This window comes from Manihot esculenta, chromosome 15, assembly GCF_001659605.2.
Source record: "Manihot esculenta cultivar AM560-2 chromosome 15, M.esculenta_v8, whole genome shotgun sequence".
Classification (NCBI taxonomy): domain Eukaryota; kingdom Viridiplantae; phylum Streptophyta; class Magnoliopsida; order Malpighiales; family Euphorbiaceae; genus Manihot; species Manihot esculenta.
The window spans coordinates 1,257,460-1,274,777 of record NC_035175.2 but is presented as its reverse complement, the minus strand read 5'-3'; the positions used below and the strand labels follow the sequence as shown (position 1 = coordinate 1,274,777).

The 17,318-nt window shown below is 35.2% G+C and overlaps 3 protein-coding genes across 6 annotated transcripts; 2 read left to right on the top strand and 1 right to left on the bottom strand.

Moving 5' to 3' along the window:
• Nucleotides 1-3,215: 3,215 nt before the first annotated feature.
• On the top strand, nucleotides 3,216-3,957 carry LOC110602362 (monothiol glutaredoxin-S2). The gene has a single exon (XM_021739862.2). The coding sequence runs from the start codon at nucleotides 3,408-3,410 to the stop codon at nucleotides 3,711-3,713; it is 306 nt and encodes a 101-aa protein (XP_021595554.1). The 5' UTR covers nucleotides 3,216-3,407; the 3' UTR covers nucleotides 3,714-3,957.
• A 1,141-nt stretch (nucleotides 3,958-5,098) lies between these two features.
• LOC110602298 (acyl-CoA-binding domain-containing protein 6) lies at nucleotides 5,099-11,073 on the top strand. 4 transcript variants are annotated; one of them, XM_021739786.2, is made up of 17 exons: nucleotides 5,099-5,317; nucleotides 5,496-5,601; nucleotides 5,850-5,931; nucleotides 6,015-6,167; nucleotides 6,264-6,341; nucleotides 6,571-6,675; nucleotides 6,986-7,052; nucleotides 7,143-7,204; nucleotides 7,344-7,483; nucleotides 7,574-7,700; nucleotides 7,803-7,917; nucleotides 8,256-8,344; nucleotides 8,655-8,738; nucleotides 8,809-9,150; nucleotides 9,639-10,157; nucleotides 10,239-10,298; nucleotides 10,829-11,073. In XM_021739786.2, exons 2-17 carry the CDS (start codon nucleotides 5,564-5,566, stop codon nucleotides 10,907-10,909), a joined length of 2,142 nt encoding a protein of 713 aa, XP_021595478.1. In that variant the 5' UTR covers nucleotides 5,099-5,317; nucleotides 5,496-5,563; the 3' UTR covers nucleotides 10,910-11,073. The 4 variants fall into 4 exon arrangements, with proteins under 4 accessions (XP_021595478.1, XP_021595475.1, XP_021595476.1 ...); XM_021739783.2 differs by having other exon boundaries at nucleotides 5,099-5,321; XM_021739784.2 differs by having other exon boundaries at nucleotides 5,099-5,321; nucleotides 5,490-5,601.
• A 525-nt stretch (nucleotides 11,074-11,598) lies between these two features.
• Nucleotides 11,599-17,131, bottom strand: LOC110602299 (anaphase-promoting complex subunit 7). Its single transcript, XM_021739787.2, has 18 exons — nucleotides 16,927-17,131; nucleotides 16,752-16,820; nucleotides 16,618-16,668; nucleotides 16,384-16,515; nucleotides 16,229-16,291; nucleotides 15,769-15,884; nucleotides 15,584-15,668; nucleotides 14,955-15,014; nucleotides 14,164-14,209; nucleotides 13,920-13,993; nucleotides 13,784-13,834; nucleotides 13,512-13,712; nucleotides 13,380-13,424; nucleotides 13,141-13,234; nucleotides 12,827-12,972; nucleotides 12,457-12,686; nucleotides 12,273-12,333; nucleotides 11,599-12,003 (listed from the first exon to the last, which is right to left on the bottom strand). Exons 1-18 carry the CDS (start codon nucleotides 17,104-17,106, stop codon nucleotides 11,917-11,919), a joined length of 1,791 nt encoding a protein of 596 aa, XP_021595479.1. The 5' UTR covers nucleotides 17,107-17,131; the 3' UTR covers nucleotides 11,599-11,916.
• Nucleotides 17,132-17,318: the final 187 nt, after the last annotated feature.

Here is a 17,318-nt window from a genome sequence, read left to right as displayed (position 1 = left end):
TGATCAGGTTGGTGCATTGAATATTTCTTTGCACTGTTCTATGCAAAGGCAAGAAACAAAGATGGAAAAAGGTGAAGGTTCCTTATGATATTAGGATTGATGCCCATTTTATTTATTATTTATTAGATCAGCTTCATGCTAAAAAATAACCCAGTAACGATAGGGACGCGTTTTTTAGATAGGCAAAAAACTAACCCTAGTTGTGGTGGCCATAGAATCCGAAGAAAGACTATACAGATAAGCCAAATGGTGCCGAAAGTAAAAAGGAAAAGAAAAAAAAAAAAAAAAAGAAGAACAAATGTAACGTACGGTACTCTTAGTTTTAGTGGAGAGAGCGACATTGAGTGGCACTCTCATTGATTGGGGAATGTCAACTTTGGATATCAATTGAAATAACTCTCCACAACATTCAAGTACTTTGAGCCAGTGATCCAGTTCCAGATAACCCTTGTTTCGAACTATTAGTCCACATGATTCATTCTACCATTCAGCCATAAGGTTCAGCTTGGGTGTCCTCCCAGGCGGCAGAGGCTGCAGCAAGTGGATTTGCTTCTGGGTTTCCCAAGGTGGAAGTGGTTCGGTTGTAGTTGGGGTTTAATGTTTTGATTTGTTTGATTGAGTTGGACACTGTTAATACAATTACATAAAAACATATCAGTTTTTGTTCCAGGTCTGAATTAAGAGCACATTCTTCTAGCTAGAATGGCGTCTTTAGTTTACTGTAGCGTAGATGGTCGTTTCCGTTAAGTCTCTCTCAATTTCAAAGCGCAAGTAGATGATGTGTGTGTGGCTCAAAATTCAAATTGTTATAGCAACTTGAAATGGATTTTCTGTACAGAGTTCAAATTCCCATATCCAGCATATATGGACTTAAACATTTGATAATGATATCCATTTAAGTCTCCACATGATCTTGGAAGCTTGCGTTAATATCGATTTGATCAATCACAGCAGAAAAACAATTGCTAATTTTGTCAAGATCAAGATAAGCCTATAAAAAGAAATTTTAAACAATATATATCCCATGCACGTGTTGAACACCGACGACTCATCACTTTAAGTTCTCTTTCGAGGATGCCATCACTAACATAGATCATAATAATTAACAATATAAAATTATTAACAAACAAATGAAATCATTATTAATTATACAATTATTAGTGATACATATAGAAAGTGCTGCATTTTCTGATAATGGATGGACAGGTATTCTTTCTGTTTCGTATCTGGAAAAGATTGCATGAAAGGCAAATCAAAGAGTATAATTTGAAAAAAAAAAAAAGGAAATTCCAATTTTTTTCCCTTGAGAAAGGAGAAAGAGAATATGTAAACCTCTGCCTCTGGTATGGTATATGATCAATATCAATATCATGAAGGCAAAATATGTGATGCCAGGATACGTCCTCGCATTCTCCTTTATCATTAATTGCATAAAGCTGACATTCTTTTTCCACTGCCCACCATTCTCCTTTCTGGGTATCTTATAGCTGGTCCCCTCCCTCTCTCTTTATTAGATGCTGCCTATAGCCCCATCTTTCCATCTTTGTTCTCAACATATCCATCCATCCATGCATAATAATATTAAAATTCAATGGATTTTTTTGAATTGGATAATTCAAGAGATCTTCATCTTATAAGTTTTTTGAGATCTTTATTAAAGGAGTTGTTAGGCTTTCAACTACAAAATAGTAATGCAATAACTACGGAAAATATATATTAGATGAGCCATGCATTCATGTATTTTCACATATGTGGCAAGGAAAAAAAAAAAGAATAGGGGCTACATGGCCAAGCAACACGTACATGTGACCCTTGGATCCGAATTGAGCTAGTTAAAGGAATTAATGAAATATTCTTTTTTTTAGCATAATAAAAGATAACGTAAAAATAGATAAAGATTGAGTTAATTTAATTCTTATATCATTTTAGAAAGTTGACGTAATATACGAATTATTTCATAGTTATGGGCTCCATAGAAAGCAGATTTACATGCTTATAGTCCTACCCCTACTTTATATAAAAGCTGTTTCCGTGATTCCAAGTTGTAACCTTCGATTCACAAATTGGATAACTCTTAGAAAATTAATTTTCTCTTTTGATGGTTTAACCTCAAAACTGAATTATGATCAAATACGATGAAAGAAAACTCGGTACATGCTTACTCACTAAATAATAGAATTGTGCATTTGAGGTATATGAAACTCTTCTCCTCCTTTTTAATGCTAAAGAAATTTAAAAAAAAAAAATTAATGGAGACAAGAAAAGAGAAGTTAAAAAAAGCAGCAGCTAGAGATGGAAGGGATGACGTTGGGGACCAAGAGTCATCTGTATTTCTTCTTTCCATGTACGGTCACTTTAATTGGTGGAAAACTATGTGTGATCGAAAGCAAGGAAAGAGAAGGGAAGGCTGAGCTCACAGCATCTACAAAAGAAAGAAAATGATCTCTTTATCCACAAGAAGTTTCTTCTGCAAAATTTTAATAATTAATATTTCCTGTTCTTGATTAACTTAATTTCCTGTAGCCAATAAAGAATATATGATTATTAAGGTCACCAATGATGAAGAGATCGAATGGGTCGTTCCAAAATAATTCCATATATTTTTCCAGCCAGAATGAGTTTTCTTAACGTTCTTTATAGCTTAATTATATCTTTAGGGCAATTTGATGAATGCTAATTTCTTTCAGTTAATGGCTCATTCATTTCATTAATCTAGATTTCTTGAATTGGGTGCGAATCTTGTTGCCATCAGAAAAAGGTCCCAATTGGATAAAACCAATTCTCTCTCCCACTTCAACATATATGTTCCTCACAATTAATGCCCTAAGAAAGGGACTTTGGATAGAAATGAAGAACAAGGAACACACGTATACTTTTTAATATATTTATATGAGTGATATTTACGAGTATTCGGGTGTATATTAATAAAAAAAAATTATTTTACTTAAAATCATGATAAATTTTATATAAAAACACATATTGAGAATTTCTCATTTATAACTGGATGTAAGTAAGAATTTTGCTATATATATGAGCAATTCTTAGAATTTTACTTTGAATTAAATAAATCAATGAAAAAGATTCTTTCTTTCTTTCTTTTTTTTTCCTCTCTCTTTCCTAAAGGAACAAACAGTGATAATTTCCAATTCGTCCCAAATATCTATTAGAACATTCTCATTCTCATTAAAAAAACCCTATAAAAAGCCTCTCCATGGAGCCCAAGGTGCACCTCACACCAAAAACCCTCATACAAATCCTTGCTATAGATAGCTCTCACGTTTCTCCTTTAACAACCATCTCTACACCCATCAGTTTTCTACCCACCAGCTGATCGCCATTGTAGCCTTCCCTCTGCAACTTGGTATTGTTGGAGTTTGAACTCTAAAGCGTAGAGAGCTCGAAGGATCATGGATAGAGTTACGCAATTGGCATCAGAGAGGGCAGTGGTGATATTTAGCAGGAGCACTTGTTGCATGTGCCATGCCATAAAGACCCTGTTGTGTGACTTTGGAGTGAACCCGACGGTGCATGAGCTGGATGAGATACCTAGAGGAAGGGAAATAGAACAAGCACTGTCGAGACTTGGTTCCCCAACCCTGCCGGCGGTGTTCATTGGCGGTATACTTGTGGGTGGAGCCAATGAGGTCATGAGTCTTCACCTTAATCGCTCCTTAATCCCAATGCTTAGACGCGCTGGGGCATTATGGGTTTGAATTAAATAATATTAATGAATTAACTCCATGGCCATGCATCAGCCAACTCTAATATCTACATATATATATATAATCAAAATAACGAGCATGGATGCGTTTTTGTCATAATGCTAGAGTGCAGGATGAATGGATTATTAGGTTATTATGTAGTTATTTAAAGCTTAATTAATAATCCTTTTTTGATGTCATCGATGTAATGTAATAAAAGTAGTTTTGCTAATAAAATAAACAGCTTTCTTTTTTATGTTGATAAAAAACAATTATATATATAAGTTAAAGATTTTGGAAATTAATTAAAAGAATATTTAATCATGAAAAAAATAATAAAATAATATTTGCTGGATGGATTTTGAAAAGTGGGCTAAGAGTTGTTCACATTGGGCAGGCTGATTCAAGTTGTGATGATTATGGGCCTATTCTTTATGTTTAGATGGGCCTTGAATCAAACTAAATCGATTGTTTGGGGCTTAGCAGTTTCCAATGTAACACGTGGGAAGGAGAGATTCCCATCACCTGCAAAGCTCAATTCCCAATACAGAAAGTCACCTTGTTACTGTGGGCCCCACTGCCGCACGCAATTAATGTCCACTGGCATCACTCTCTTGCTGTGTCTGAACCTCCCTCTACTAGCTAAAACTCGAAAATTATTGATACCACGGTTCCTTTCTATGTACAAATTAAATATTTAAATTAATATTTTATTATTATAATTATCCTTTAATTGATTTTTATATTAATAAAATAAAATGAAATAATTTAACACCAATTAGAGTAAATATTTATATTGAATTTAATGTAGGTTCATTATGCATGTATAGTAAAGGCATATATCTATATAGAAATATTTATTAATTTATAATTTTATAGAAAAATAATTATAACCTAATTATTGAAAAGCAATAATAAAAAAGTAATGTACATAAGACAATTAATTTTTGTAATTTTTTGAACTAATCATCATTCAATCGTCATCTACTTTCATCATCCACTGAACTTGTTTGGCAATCATTGTACCACAACGACTCTCATTACAGCTCGATTAATTAGTATTATTATTTGTCACCACTAGCGGTTTAATTATATTGAATTAAAATTAAATACTATTAAATGAAATTTAATTAAAAATTTATTATTTTTAGTATATTAAAAATTCTATATATATCTATTCGATAGAAATTTATAAAATTAATAAAAACAAATCAATTAATTTTAATTTTTAATGTTTAATAAAGAATACTTAACACTGTAAATATCAATTTCTCCTGCTAGCTACCGTACCGATGTAAGCAAATATCTGTATCCACATCGTAAAATCTCAACCAGAATCACCAAAGGAAGCCAAAACGACAAATCACATTACTCTGGCATCTCTCTCTCTCTCTCTCTCTTCACTTACAGCTCACTAATAGAAAGCACCAGCTCTTTCGCTTAACCAGCTTTTTTCTTTTTCTTGTTGGACCTGTGATTCCTTTCTAATGTGTTATTTTCTACTTGTAGTACTTGTTGCTGCTTTCTTTTTCATGCGGAATCGTCTTCATCGCTAGTTTTGTTTTCTCAGAAGCCGAACATGGTCCACCGATGTTTTCTGTCGGATGTCTTTTTTCGTAGGTACCTTCCTAACTCAGTAAAATATGTGTATTCGCTTGTCTCTTCTTTCGTTTGTTACTGTTTCTAGAACCACTTGTTTATTTTTTTGACAGTTTGTTTTGGGTTCTTGATGGATGCTTCTCCTTTTGGGCCTTTTCTTGATAATGTTTTTGTCTGCATTGCTGAAAATTTTAGGGTTTTGTTTGGAGCATTTTGATCTCTGGTGGTAGAAAAGGTTTTAGTGTTGCGCTTCTAATAGCAAGATGTTTGGTTTCACTCGCAGACGCATGAAGCTTGGCAGGTCAGTTGTTTTTTAACTTTGCGTTTAACTATGTTTGACGCCTGTTTGTTCTTGGGTTTATCCTCATTTTAGCCAAAACTCAGTAAATGTGTTGATAGGTAGAGGAGATGTTAGGTAAGCTTGGAATTTTAGCTATTAGGTTCCATTTGTAAATAACAAAATTTAATGCTAGATTTTTCTTTGTTAATTGATTATGCAATTTTATCTGGAAAGTTGCGTTGTGATGCTAATGTAGTCTTTCCCGTCAGAGTGAAGAAGGTACAACTCTCCGATTCAACACTTGTAACTAGAAGTCCTGTTAGACCCCAGAAGCGAACTAACAATCCCACTGTAAGACTTCTAACTTGCATGATTGTGGACTGGTTATGGGTTTGTATGCAATGTGCTAAGCTCTTTAGTTTTTCTTCCTATAGAGTGAAGGTATCATCTCTTCAACTAGTCATTCTGATGAGCTCGATTGTCAGTGCTCATCCGCTCCACCTGAGACTAATAACGCATCATCCGGGAACTCTGATAACTGGATGGTGCTGTCAATATCTGGGGACAAACCAACCCCTCGTTTCAATGTAAGAAGTGATTGATTTTGTTAGTTTATTGATTGTCTTCTTATGCATGTGCTAACCTGGTAGAAGAATTAATCCTTTTTTTCTCTTCTCAAATAGCATGCTGCAACTGTGATTGGTAACAAGATGATTGTGGTTGGTGGTGAGTCTGGAAGTGGATTGTTAGATGACGTGCAGGTAAAGAACATTTATTCATATTCATTTGTTTTGGTGGTTTTTGAACTAATTATGGATATGAAAAGGGAAATCTTACTTTACTTGCGTGACTTAAAAGTTTGGTTGTTTAAAGGTGATTAACAGATTTGAGTGTGATTCTTTGAATGCTTCACTTAAGAATTTCTTAAAGGCATGTCAATTCAGTAGTGTGCGGTTTTGGTTACTGTATTATCTTTTGTTTATTGTTCAGGTGCTTAATTTTGATCAATTTACCTGGACTGCAATTTCATCAAAGCTTTACTTGTCACCAAGCAGCTTGCCATTAAAGATTCCAGCATGCAAGGGCCACAGTCTGGTAGCATCACATAGACACTATACTCTTCAGCTGCATTATTGTGCATTACATGCTGTTGGCCTATATTATTTGATGTAGGGTATTTTCCTGTTCAAGATATTTTATGGTGCATTTTATGCAGCTGGAAGTTTGGTTACTAAGTTATGTTCACAGCAAATGTCAATTAGAAAAGTTAACCCATTTAAACATACACAAATGGATATGTGGCACTACTGATTCAGCCAACAAAATGAAGTATAGGTATTTGAGGTACTGTATACTTTTCTTATGCCTGTTGCTTAAAATGCTCTGCCACATCTGTGTTGCCTAGGTTTCATGGGGGAAGAAGGCACTTCTAATTGGAGGAAAAATGGATCCAGCGAGTGATAGAATTTCAGGTTGTGTTTTGGTGTTTGTCATGCTCATACTGCCATTGTTTTGTTCTCCTAAATGATATGGAATAACTCCAAATCTTCTTCCTGTCACAGTATGGGCATTTGATATGGAAACAGAGTGTTGGTCAATTATGGAAGCGAAGGGAGATGTGCCGGTACCATTACAGCTATTTGTAGCTAGAATTCCTATTCAGAGCTTTATTAATATATCGCTCTTTTGTTTGGATGGATAATCTTATATTGGTGTTTCAGCTGCAAAACTCTGAATTTAAGCTTTAAATATATGCTTTGCAGGTTGCTCGCAGTGGTCATACTGTAGTCAGGGCAAGCTCCGTTTTAATTTTATTTGGGGGTGAAGATGCTAAAAGGAGGAAGCTAAATGATCTACATATGTTTGATCTGAAGACTTTAACATGGCTCCCTTTACATTGCACGTGAGTTGACTTTGGTGTACTTTACTCTGATATACATGGGGGAGATATGCATTTAGGTTTTCAATTAGCATTTTTTTTTGCCATGTGCAGAGGAACAGGACCATCTCCAAGATCCAACCATGTGGCTGCTCTTTGTGATGATAAAATGCTACTTATATTTGGAGGAGCATCAAAGTCACGGACTTTGAATGACTTGTATTCACTTGACTTCGAAACGGTGCTTAATTTCATTCTTAATAATGCCATGCTAAACATTTTGCAGCCAGATAGAAGCAACATTGTATCAATATTGCATTTGATATTCTATTTCTGTTCCTAGATGGTTTGGTCAAGAATAAAGAAACGAGGTTTCCATCCATCTCCTAGGGCTGGTTGCTGTGGAGTATTATGCGGATCTAAATGGTACATAGCAGGAGGGGGTAGCAGAAAAAAGAGTATGCCCCACGAGCTAATCCTTTCTGATCTGTTTCTGATGTTTTGCAACCTTAGCTGAAAGAAAAGGATAGGTTTCTTTAGCCTGTTTATCTCATATTGCATTAGAGGAATGAGTTATTGTGTTTCTTTCTATCAAGTCAGTTGATAATTAATAGCTAATTTTTTTATCTTTTAATCATTCAGCTGTCGTCCTTGTTAGGCGTTTGAGACATATGCCTTTAAAGTTGTTGGCTTTCTCATTTTTGATTCATGGACACATTGTTGGTCTGTTGTTCCACTCATTATTGCACATCCATAATGTTGCATGCTGTTGAAACTTCTCTCATTATATGTGCAGGACTCTCAGAAACTTTGGTTTTTGATATTTTGAAAGTGGAGTGGTCTGTGGCCTTTGCATCGCCCCCATCTTCTATTACGACAAACAAGGTGAGCCTTACTCTCTGTCTGTTTGTATGATCGTATAAAGTAGCAGACTAATTTGCGATGAGATGGTTGACGTAAACAATTTATTTGCTTGCGTTTTGTGGTTGAAACTTGTTTGAGCAGAATGGTTTTGTAGTTTAGACATTAACTTATGCTCAAGTAAATTTTGCATAAACATTTTTTATTGTTGTATGCTTTGGTATTTTGGATATTTCTCCAAGGTGCTATGTTCTTTGTTGGTAGCATGATGACATATTTCTTTCTCGTTCTTTTTTACTATATTTTCTGTCTAAAACATTCTTTTCGCTTTCAGGGATTTAGCTTGGTGCTTGTGCAACACAAAGAGAAGGATTTTCTTGTTGCATTTGGAGGATCTAAAAAGGAGCCAACAAATCAGGTTAGGCTGAAAACATGTTTACTTGAGCTGATTTTGCTAAACTGTTAATTTCGTTTGTGTTGCATTGCAGGTTGAAGTAATGGGCATGGTTAAGAATGACTCATCCATAAATCGACAATCTGCTGCTAGTAAAGATACTGGCCCAATGTTGTTTGGAAAGCAGTCATCTTCCATGGGGCAGGCTACACAACTTAGTACTGGCTCTTCCCAACGTTCAGTTGAATCCCTTGCAAGACAAAATTTAGCGTCTGTAGTTGAGCAGCATGGTTCAGGTAGAAAATCTTTATCAGAGACACACGCAAATCCCAATTCTGTTTCTGGAAATGCTTCACTGCGCAAGCAATTTCATGAAGAACATAGCACAGCTGTTAAGGTGGCAAAGAATTCAGAAGATGGAACTTTATCATCTCTGGTAAGCTTATAGTTCTTGCCAATTAACAGTAGTTATTAATCTTGACTGTTATATGAAATGTTACGTTCAATTTCTAGTTTATGTAACTGAAATTTCAGTATTGCAATTATTTCCAATGGAAAATCAAGAGATCATTGCAACACTTTGGCAGCTTTTGTGGATAGAGAAAAGTTTTTTCATGGTTATTTTTCAGCCCTTCCTAGAGATGCAATGATTTCTAAGTTTTAGACTTAAAATTTGGATTCCTTAACTTCTTTTTGCACTTTTACATCCTTTGCACCAATTGGTCGAAGTCTTCTCTTATAATTCATCATTAGCAAGCAATTTTTTTCTACTGAGAAAAGGTTACTGCTAATTGGTGGATAAAGAAATAGAAAACATCAATCTAAAATTGTGTTCTTTTTTCCCTCTTGATACATCCCCTCTTCTAAAATTGTGATGATTATATTTTATATTAATATAAACATGTGTTTTCCTTTTGATTTCAGGTGATGGAACACCGAATGAATCAATCTGATTTGTCTATTCAAACTAACTTATCCATAGGTAAAATTATTGCAGAAGAGAATTCTTCTGTATTTGAATCTGAAAATTTTAACTCCCAAAACCAAGGAATTAGGAACCATCTCAGTGATAATGAGGATGGATTAGTACCAGAAACTGATGGTATGACGGGAGGGGCTCATTCAAGCATGTATCAATTATATGAAACAAAAATAGCTGCTCTGATAAGAAAGAATGAGGTTCTAGAAGGACAACTAGCTGCTGCATTGTCAAGTCGAGAAACAGCAGAGAAAAATCTATCCTCTGTTACGAAGAGTAAACAAGAGATGGAGAAAAGGCTGGCAGACACACTAAGGGAAGTGGATTTGCTGAAAGAGAAGCTAGCTAGTGTAGAGCTAGCCCAAGAAGAGGCCAACAGCTTATCAAATATTGTCCATTCTGATAACGTAAGGCTTGAACACGACGTGGCTTTCCTTAAGGCAGTTTTGGATGATACACAAAAGGTATTTTATTGTGTTATGCAGTTTCCTTGGGGGCATTGGTAATATTGATCGTAGTCTTTGAACTGCTTTATATTTATGCAGGAGCTGCATTCAACTAGGGGAGTCCTTACAGGGGAAAGGGCCAGAGCATTCCAACTCCAGGTAATGACTATATACCAAAAGCATGAGAAGTTCTTGATCTTAAGGAGTAATATATTTATGTTGCCCATATACTCCTATGCACACACTTATCAAAATTATGGAATTATTCTTTGCTCTAATTCTCTTAACTGTGTGCTTAAGAGAGTCCTTTATGCTCGCTGGATCAACTAAAAATTGTAAAAAACAAAAGAATTGTTTGATGGATTTAAAAATTGTCAAACAAAATGTCCATTTAAGCAGAATGCGTCAACTGATTGATTCGAACAATGGAATGTTCATTATCACGCATATTTTCAACGACTGAGGCGTTAATAGGTCAAGCTGATTGGCGTGTATCAATAAAACGTCTTTGTCATAAATATTCTAGTGTCCACATTTGAGCTAACGTCCTGATGAACAAGAAATGCTACTGGAACACCACACCTAAACGAACTACTGTGGGGCCCGTTGATGAGATTACTTGTGATAGAAGTTAATCCTTGGTGATGTTTGATCAAAGATTATTCATGCTGCCATCTATGCCCCTGCAGGTTGAAGTTTTTCACCTTAAACAAAGATTGCAATCAATGGAGAATCGAGTTCCCACCCCTAGAAAACCATTCAATGTGTAGTAAGGGAACAATGTATGTTAAGACAACGAAATGCTGTACAGGAACCGTCTGAACCACTGTATCCAGCTGTTCAAACCTGTACCAAACTGTCTACCATTTGAATGGCCTTTGTTTTGATGTAAGCCACGCTCCTGTATATGCAATGAAGAATTGTTTTGATGCAATATTAATATGTATATATGTTGCATTTTTATGACTTTTCTGTTAAATATATATTTCTATTCTTTAAAAATCTGGAAAAAGAAAAAAAAAATTGTCGGTAGCCACGCCGTCTGGTAAAGGCCGTTGACCAATAGGCATATGTCCATTTAAATACAAATTTTTCTGCTAAATTCCTTTTTTTCATATGATGCCAGAACTGAAAAACCATATTTTCAAGTTTTCAGAATTAACTATATATATATATATACATATATATTCTTGTTTTCTGTAAAAAAAAAAAACCAGAATTTCATTAAAAACATGAAAATAATTTCCGCCAAGAAACATGAGTTGTCTCCATAAATTCAGTTTTCCCAGCATGTATCAATTACAAGCATTAGAAGCTGCTTTTGGAATCGAAATTTTTAGGATTTAGAACCAGGAACTAAAATGTGCATTGCACAGAAGGTAAACGCCTACTAATAACTTCAACCTCGAGTCCCTTCTGGTATGATCAAAACATAGCTAATGGCAAAACACAGACAACATAATAAGAAAAAAAATTTTTGACATCATTATCATCCAAGAGCTCAATCTGTTCCTATCCCCTTTGCAAGGATAAATGTGAAGCTACAAGCAAAAGGCATCACAGATAGAACATACATAAAACCCATTATATCCCAATCGTTTTTTAGCATTTATCAACCAAAATACCTTTTGGGAATTGTAATCAATCGAGGCTTTACAACACTCTTGCAATCGAAGCAGCCGTCTGGTCGTCAGCAAAATTCCTTTAGCATTTTCTCTGACTGGCCATCTTGAAGATGTAATTTCCTCATGATTATGAAATTCCAAGACATTGTTTGTCACAGAAGCTCAGTCTCCTCTTGGTCTGCATCTGCATCCTCAACCTCATTTTCTTCATCTTCTTCAGGAGCATCCGGATCCACTCCCTACATTTAGTAATCAATTAAATCCCAAAATACCAAAGTTTGCCCTGTATCATTCTAGACACCTGAACTTTCACCCAAAAATAAAATTCAAAAGTATAATTTACATTAAAAAAAATCACCTCGCTAAAATGTTTAACTACAAAGACATTAGATAAATATTTATTCATCAACAGAGTCCAGGTACCAATAATAATTTATAAATACTGCAGACCTGGAAAGTGAAAACAAATAAATGTGGCTGTGACAACTATACAAGCAAAAAGGCAAACCTTCATTTGTTTTTCCAGGCGCTCAAGCCCTTTCTTTGCAGCTTCATTTTGGGGGTTTATTCTGCAAATCAAATATACAGATTAAATTGAAGGCAATAACTAATACCGCATCAGTCTGTTGTGTTTTAATAAAGATCTGTGCTCAGTTGCAGAGTTGCAGTCTAGAGTTATAAATGTAGGTAACCTTAATGCAGCCTGATAATGTGACAAAGCCTCTTGCAGCATATTTGTGGCAGCAAATACTTGAGCCAGCTTGACATGAAGAGAGTCATCAGCCCAATCCTTGAGATATCGCTCAAGCAGGGATACAGCATCTCCATTTCGGCCCTCGATAACATGAAGCTCAGCCAAAGCTAATGCAGCACCAAGGTAACCAGGTTCCAGCCGCAGTGCTGACTCATAAAACTTTTTTGCCTGTTACCAGTTGAAGTTAATACTGACTTCATAAAACACTTATATGAGATGATCACTCCTGTGAGAGCAGATACAAGATGAATTTACCCAGGAAAAGGGGTAAGGAGAAAATATTCCAAAATTATCTGTCACAGGTCTACCTTCTCTCTGCCACCAGAATTGCTAGCATGTACATCACCAACTAATTTTAGAGCCTTTGCAGATTGAGGCATGGCCTTCATTGCCTCCCTGGCAGCATGCAAAGCCTCTTTGATTTTGGAGAATGCCAAATAGGAATGAACCAAACCTGATAATGCAATCTAGCCCAATTATTTCAAGGCATGTTTTCCTTAATATCATTACATTCATTATGATAGAGTTGCATCAAAGATGTATGCTAATAATATAAAGTAACTGGAATGTTAAGGAAATATACTATGAATTTAATCTAAATTATCATTTTCATAGATTGCACCTTGATATGAACGAAGATCAGGTCTCAATTCTTGTGCTCCTCTGAAAGCAACTACAGCTGCTTCTGGTCTCTTTAATGACAATAGTAGATTACCCTGAGTGCATATAAAAGATTCTTATGTCCATTGAATTGAAGATAATTAAACAAAGGCTAAGCTGCTATGGATGCATTTCCTAAATTTTACTCAGTTCAGGGCTACATTCATGGAAAGGTCCAACAGAGATGAATCATTTCCATACCTTCATTATGTAACCTGGAATATGTCTCTCATCAATTCGGATACTCTAAATGCAAAAGTAGTGATTTGTCACTTGTCAGATTATATAGATTCAAAATAATAATATCCATGCTACTATAAACAACAAGCTAACCTTCTCAGCATAAGACAATGCTCCTCTTTCATCTTTCCTTTCCCACAGTACAGACAAAGCCACAAAAACTTCTGGCCTTGTAGGATCAATGCTCAGCAAATCATGCACTAACTTATTTAGCTTTGAGTAATCAGATTTTGTCTTTAGAAGCATTGCATACTCATCCATATAAGTTACAACATATGGATCAAGTGATCGAACCTGCAAGACTATGAAGTTAATGTCCAAGAAGATTATGAACAACATTAATATAACAGAAAAACTACTGATACCTTTTCAAAATTCACTATGGCCTCATCGTTCTTTCCAATAATGGCTTCAACCTTTACATATTGGGTTATGCATAATAAGTCAAGAGATAAATATGCTTAAATAACCTTTGATGCATTATGATTCAGCATCTCTAACCTTTGCAATTTCAAGTAATATGTGTAAATTGTTTGGGAAACGTTGTAAAAGTTCTCCAAAGAATTCCAAACCACCTGCCACAAGAGAATTATCAATCAACTAATTAGAGCTGACTCGGTGAGCACAAGGATCAGGATCCAGAAAGGAAAGAAAATACTTTTGAACTTTCTTTCATATAAACACTTTTGCGATGCTAGTTTAGTACTATGCACACACTGCAATTCATAATCTAGAGAGAGTTCACCTTTGTAATCATTTGAAGCAATGCAACACTGTGCCTCCACATAGCGCTGCAAAGAATCACGATGACAAGCCAACAAGGCAAGCATAAGTAATAATATAACAAGCAAATCAACAGAAAACAATATAATTTTATAATAAAAAGAAAATTACAACGTGGAAAAGCAGTCTTTGGAAATGTTTTCAATATTATATGAATCACAAAGACAGTAGTCTGTTCCTCTCGTGTGGTGATAGTAGTCACCCTTGTGGTCAGCAAATGTGATTCCTGACAATGTAGGGTTTGAAACTAGAACCTAAATTTTGAAGGACAATTGCATTGCATAATTGAATAATGAATTTATTCACAAATTAAGTACAAGAATCATTGATATATTAACAAGAAGAATAAATGACCGATAAAGGGGCATAATATCACAATTAACAATTTTTGAATATTGATGCAGAATTTGGTTTCAAACAGAACTGAATGGCGAAAATGGATCCATACAGCTGATCCCAAGTAGTTTGGAGTTAAGGCATAATAGTTGGCTCTAGTTGTTGAGCAATAGAATAATTTTGTTGACTTTCTAGTGTTCTAGCTAGGATGAATAGTTGAATACATTTTTCTTATTATAAATTCCTCAGGTAAATAATCCTTCAGATTTAACAATTAATATTTGAAGCCATCAAGAAAAATTAACTGAAATGTGGAGTTGGGGGGAGGGGGGAATGTAAACAGATATTGAAGGACTGTAATTTAAGAAGTAGTTTATAATAGGGTATCAAATCTTGTCTACTTCAACTTAAACTCACTTGAAGCCAACGATTTGAGTCAACATGATCAAATGGTGCCCTCCCACTTCTACTTGAAGCCTGCAGTCACAGGACAAACAGCCTCAAATATAGCGTCCTAACAAAATCAAAAGCCACAGAGATATATAACCCACGAAATAGATTCAAGATAATAATATTTATAAATTTGTTATTTTCCCCTCTCTAAAAAAATCTACAAACACCCCAAAAGCTAACTCAAGGAGGAGGATTGCCTATGGCCCATATAAGGGGCACATTACCCCTTCCACAACCGATGTGGGATTCAACACACCCCCTCACACCCAGAATTCCTATTGGTGCGTGGCATATTTATGGGGCGCCCAACATTGGATGGGGAGGCTCTGATACCATGTTAAATTTGAGCAAGGCCTAACTCACCCCAAAAGCTAGCTCAAGGAGGAGGATTGCCTATGACCCATATAAGGGGCACATTTCCCCTTTCCACATCCAATGTGGGATTCAACAATAACATCAGTAACTAAACCTTTGCTGATGTATATAGGCAACATAATTATCACTCGTCAGAACAATTGGCTGATTATGGATAGAAGTAAAGCATGATTCAACTGATTAGCTAAGTGAAGATACTGAAACTTTCATCGATAAACCTGTGAAAAAGTTGAAATGATATCCTTAGCAGCAGCTCCTAGTTCAGCTAATGCTATAATGGCCTCCAAAACATAAGGGCAATGCCTGCACGTATAGTTAAAGGGAGGAAATATATATAGATATCAGAGTGAAAATATAACAATGCCTCTACATAAATTTAAATAACAAAGTGGACTTGGAAAACCTTAAACACTCTTTATAACAAGCAACAGCAAAGCGATTATGTCTAGAGTTTCGATAAAGCTTGGCCATTAATAGACTCATCTGCAAAGTTCTTGCTTTACTAGGAACTCCCTCCATCTGCAAAATACAACCAATATAAGAAGCAAATGGAAGGGAAATTACAAATAAATAACTGCCATTGCAGGAGCCATCTATAACAACAGGAATTCTCTAACTAACTTTTATCCATGTCCAACTACAAAACTGTCAAAGTCTCCTTACAACAACATAAAACGTATTGACATATTAAGTACCATCACTTGAATAAGTCAGAGAGTGAGAGAGAGTCAAAGGAAATAATTTCCTTGTGCATAAGTCCCAAGATAAAGCAAGCATTCTAATAGGTCAAAGCAATATGGATTTACAGGTAAAAATGTAACAAGACAGAAATACATAGCAAGCAAAGACTAGGAAAGCAATACCTCAACAAGTGCTGCTCTAGTTTCATTCAGTGCAGAGTGACAAGAAGCAATCTTGAACTTCACCTGCCAAACAAATTCAGCATCAAGCATGCAATTTCAAACAATTAATTGCTTCACACACGAAAAATAAAATAAATAATAAACGTAAAAGGTACCTCATTTTCATTAATTGCCGAAATATTAAAAGAATTCGGAGAAGACGACCTGTTGGATAATGAGCTTCTAGAGGCTGTTGAATTTTGCTTGGGAACTATCTTATAGTACTGCAAAGCCTGCTTATACGTATGCTGCCACCAAAAAACAAAGCAAAATAACTACAGATTCTTCGAAAACGACACAAATCAGGGACTAGTTCAACCAACTGAAAAAAATCTCTTCCAATAACTCACTATCGCTCTGCGATACTCCCTCTCGCGAAACAATGCGTCTCCAAGAAAAATCTGGAATAATGCAAGAAGATAATATCAAAAAAGAAAGCAAGGAAGTAAGAAGTAGCAGTAACAAGGAAATGAAGAACAGTAACCAGATTTTCAGCCTTGAGGTGAGGATTGGTTTCAGGATTAATGGAAGACGATGAAACGAGAAAAGAACCCTGATTAACGATAAGAAACAAAAAAAATTAAAGAGGAACACATTATATGTAATGGGAATGGCAATAGATAGGGTTCAGAAGAACATATGAAGTATGCAAAAATTACAAGTATTTGAGCCGAGCTGTAGAGTTCGCTTTCGAGAAGAGTGGCGATTTGATCCTTGGGAATTTCCATTTTGCAGAGAATTGATGCTGAAATTTCAAAATGGATACTCCAGTCTGAGTTCCGGCGGTTTAAAACCACTTTTTTGTCTTCCGTGATCAGCGTCTCTCCCTCCGCGAGCATAATTTGAAGTCGCAACGGCGCGTCGTTTTATTTGGGAATGTCGATTGTGTAAGACGACGAAACAATTTTTTTAAAAAAATTCTTACTTAATCTCACTTACTCATTAATGCTTTAATTTTAAAAAATATATTAAAATATTTTATATTTAAAAAAATTTACAATTTAATATTTTAAAAAATTTATTAATTAATTTTTAAATAATTTATTAATTA

Bases quoted from the DNA above. Each gene is read 5' to 3' on its own strand.
- LOC110602299 (XM_021739787.2), bottom strand. From the start codon at position 17,106: ATGCTCGCGGAGGGAGAGACGCTGATCACGGAAGACAAAAAAGTGGTT. The intron at 16,292-16,383 runs GTACCTTTTACG...TTTGTTTGGCAG, and splicing joins CGGCAATTAATGAAAATGAG to GTGAAGTTCAAGATTGCTTC. The intron at 12,004-12,272 runs GTTTGCCTTTTT...TACTAAATGTAG, and splicing joins GCCTGGAAAAACAAATGAAG to GGAGTGGATCCGGATGCTCC.
- LOC110602362 (XM_021739862.2), top strand. From the start codon at position 3,408: ATGGATAGAGTTACGCAATTGGCATCAGAGAGGGCAGTGGTGATATTT.
- LOC110602298 (XM_021739786.2), top strand. From the start codon at position 5,564: ATGTTTGGTTTCACTCGCAGACGCATGAAGCTTGGCAG. The intron at 7,053-7,142 runs GTTGTGTTTTGG...TTCCTGTCACAG, and splicing joins AGCGAGTGATAGAATTTCAG to TATGGGCATTTGATATGGAA. The intron at 8,345-8,654 runs GTGAGCCTTACT...TTTCGCTTTCAG, and splicing joins CTTCTATTACGACAAACAAG to GGATTTAGCTTGGTGCTTGT.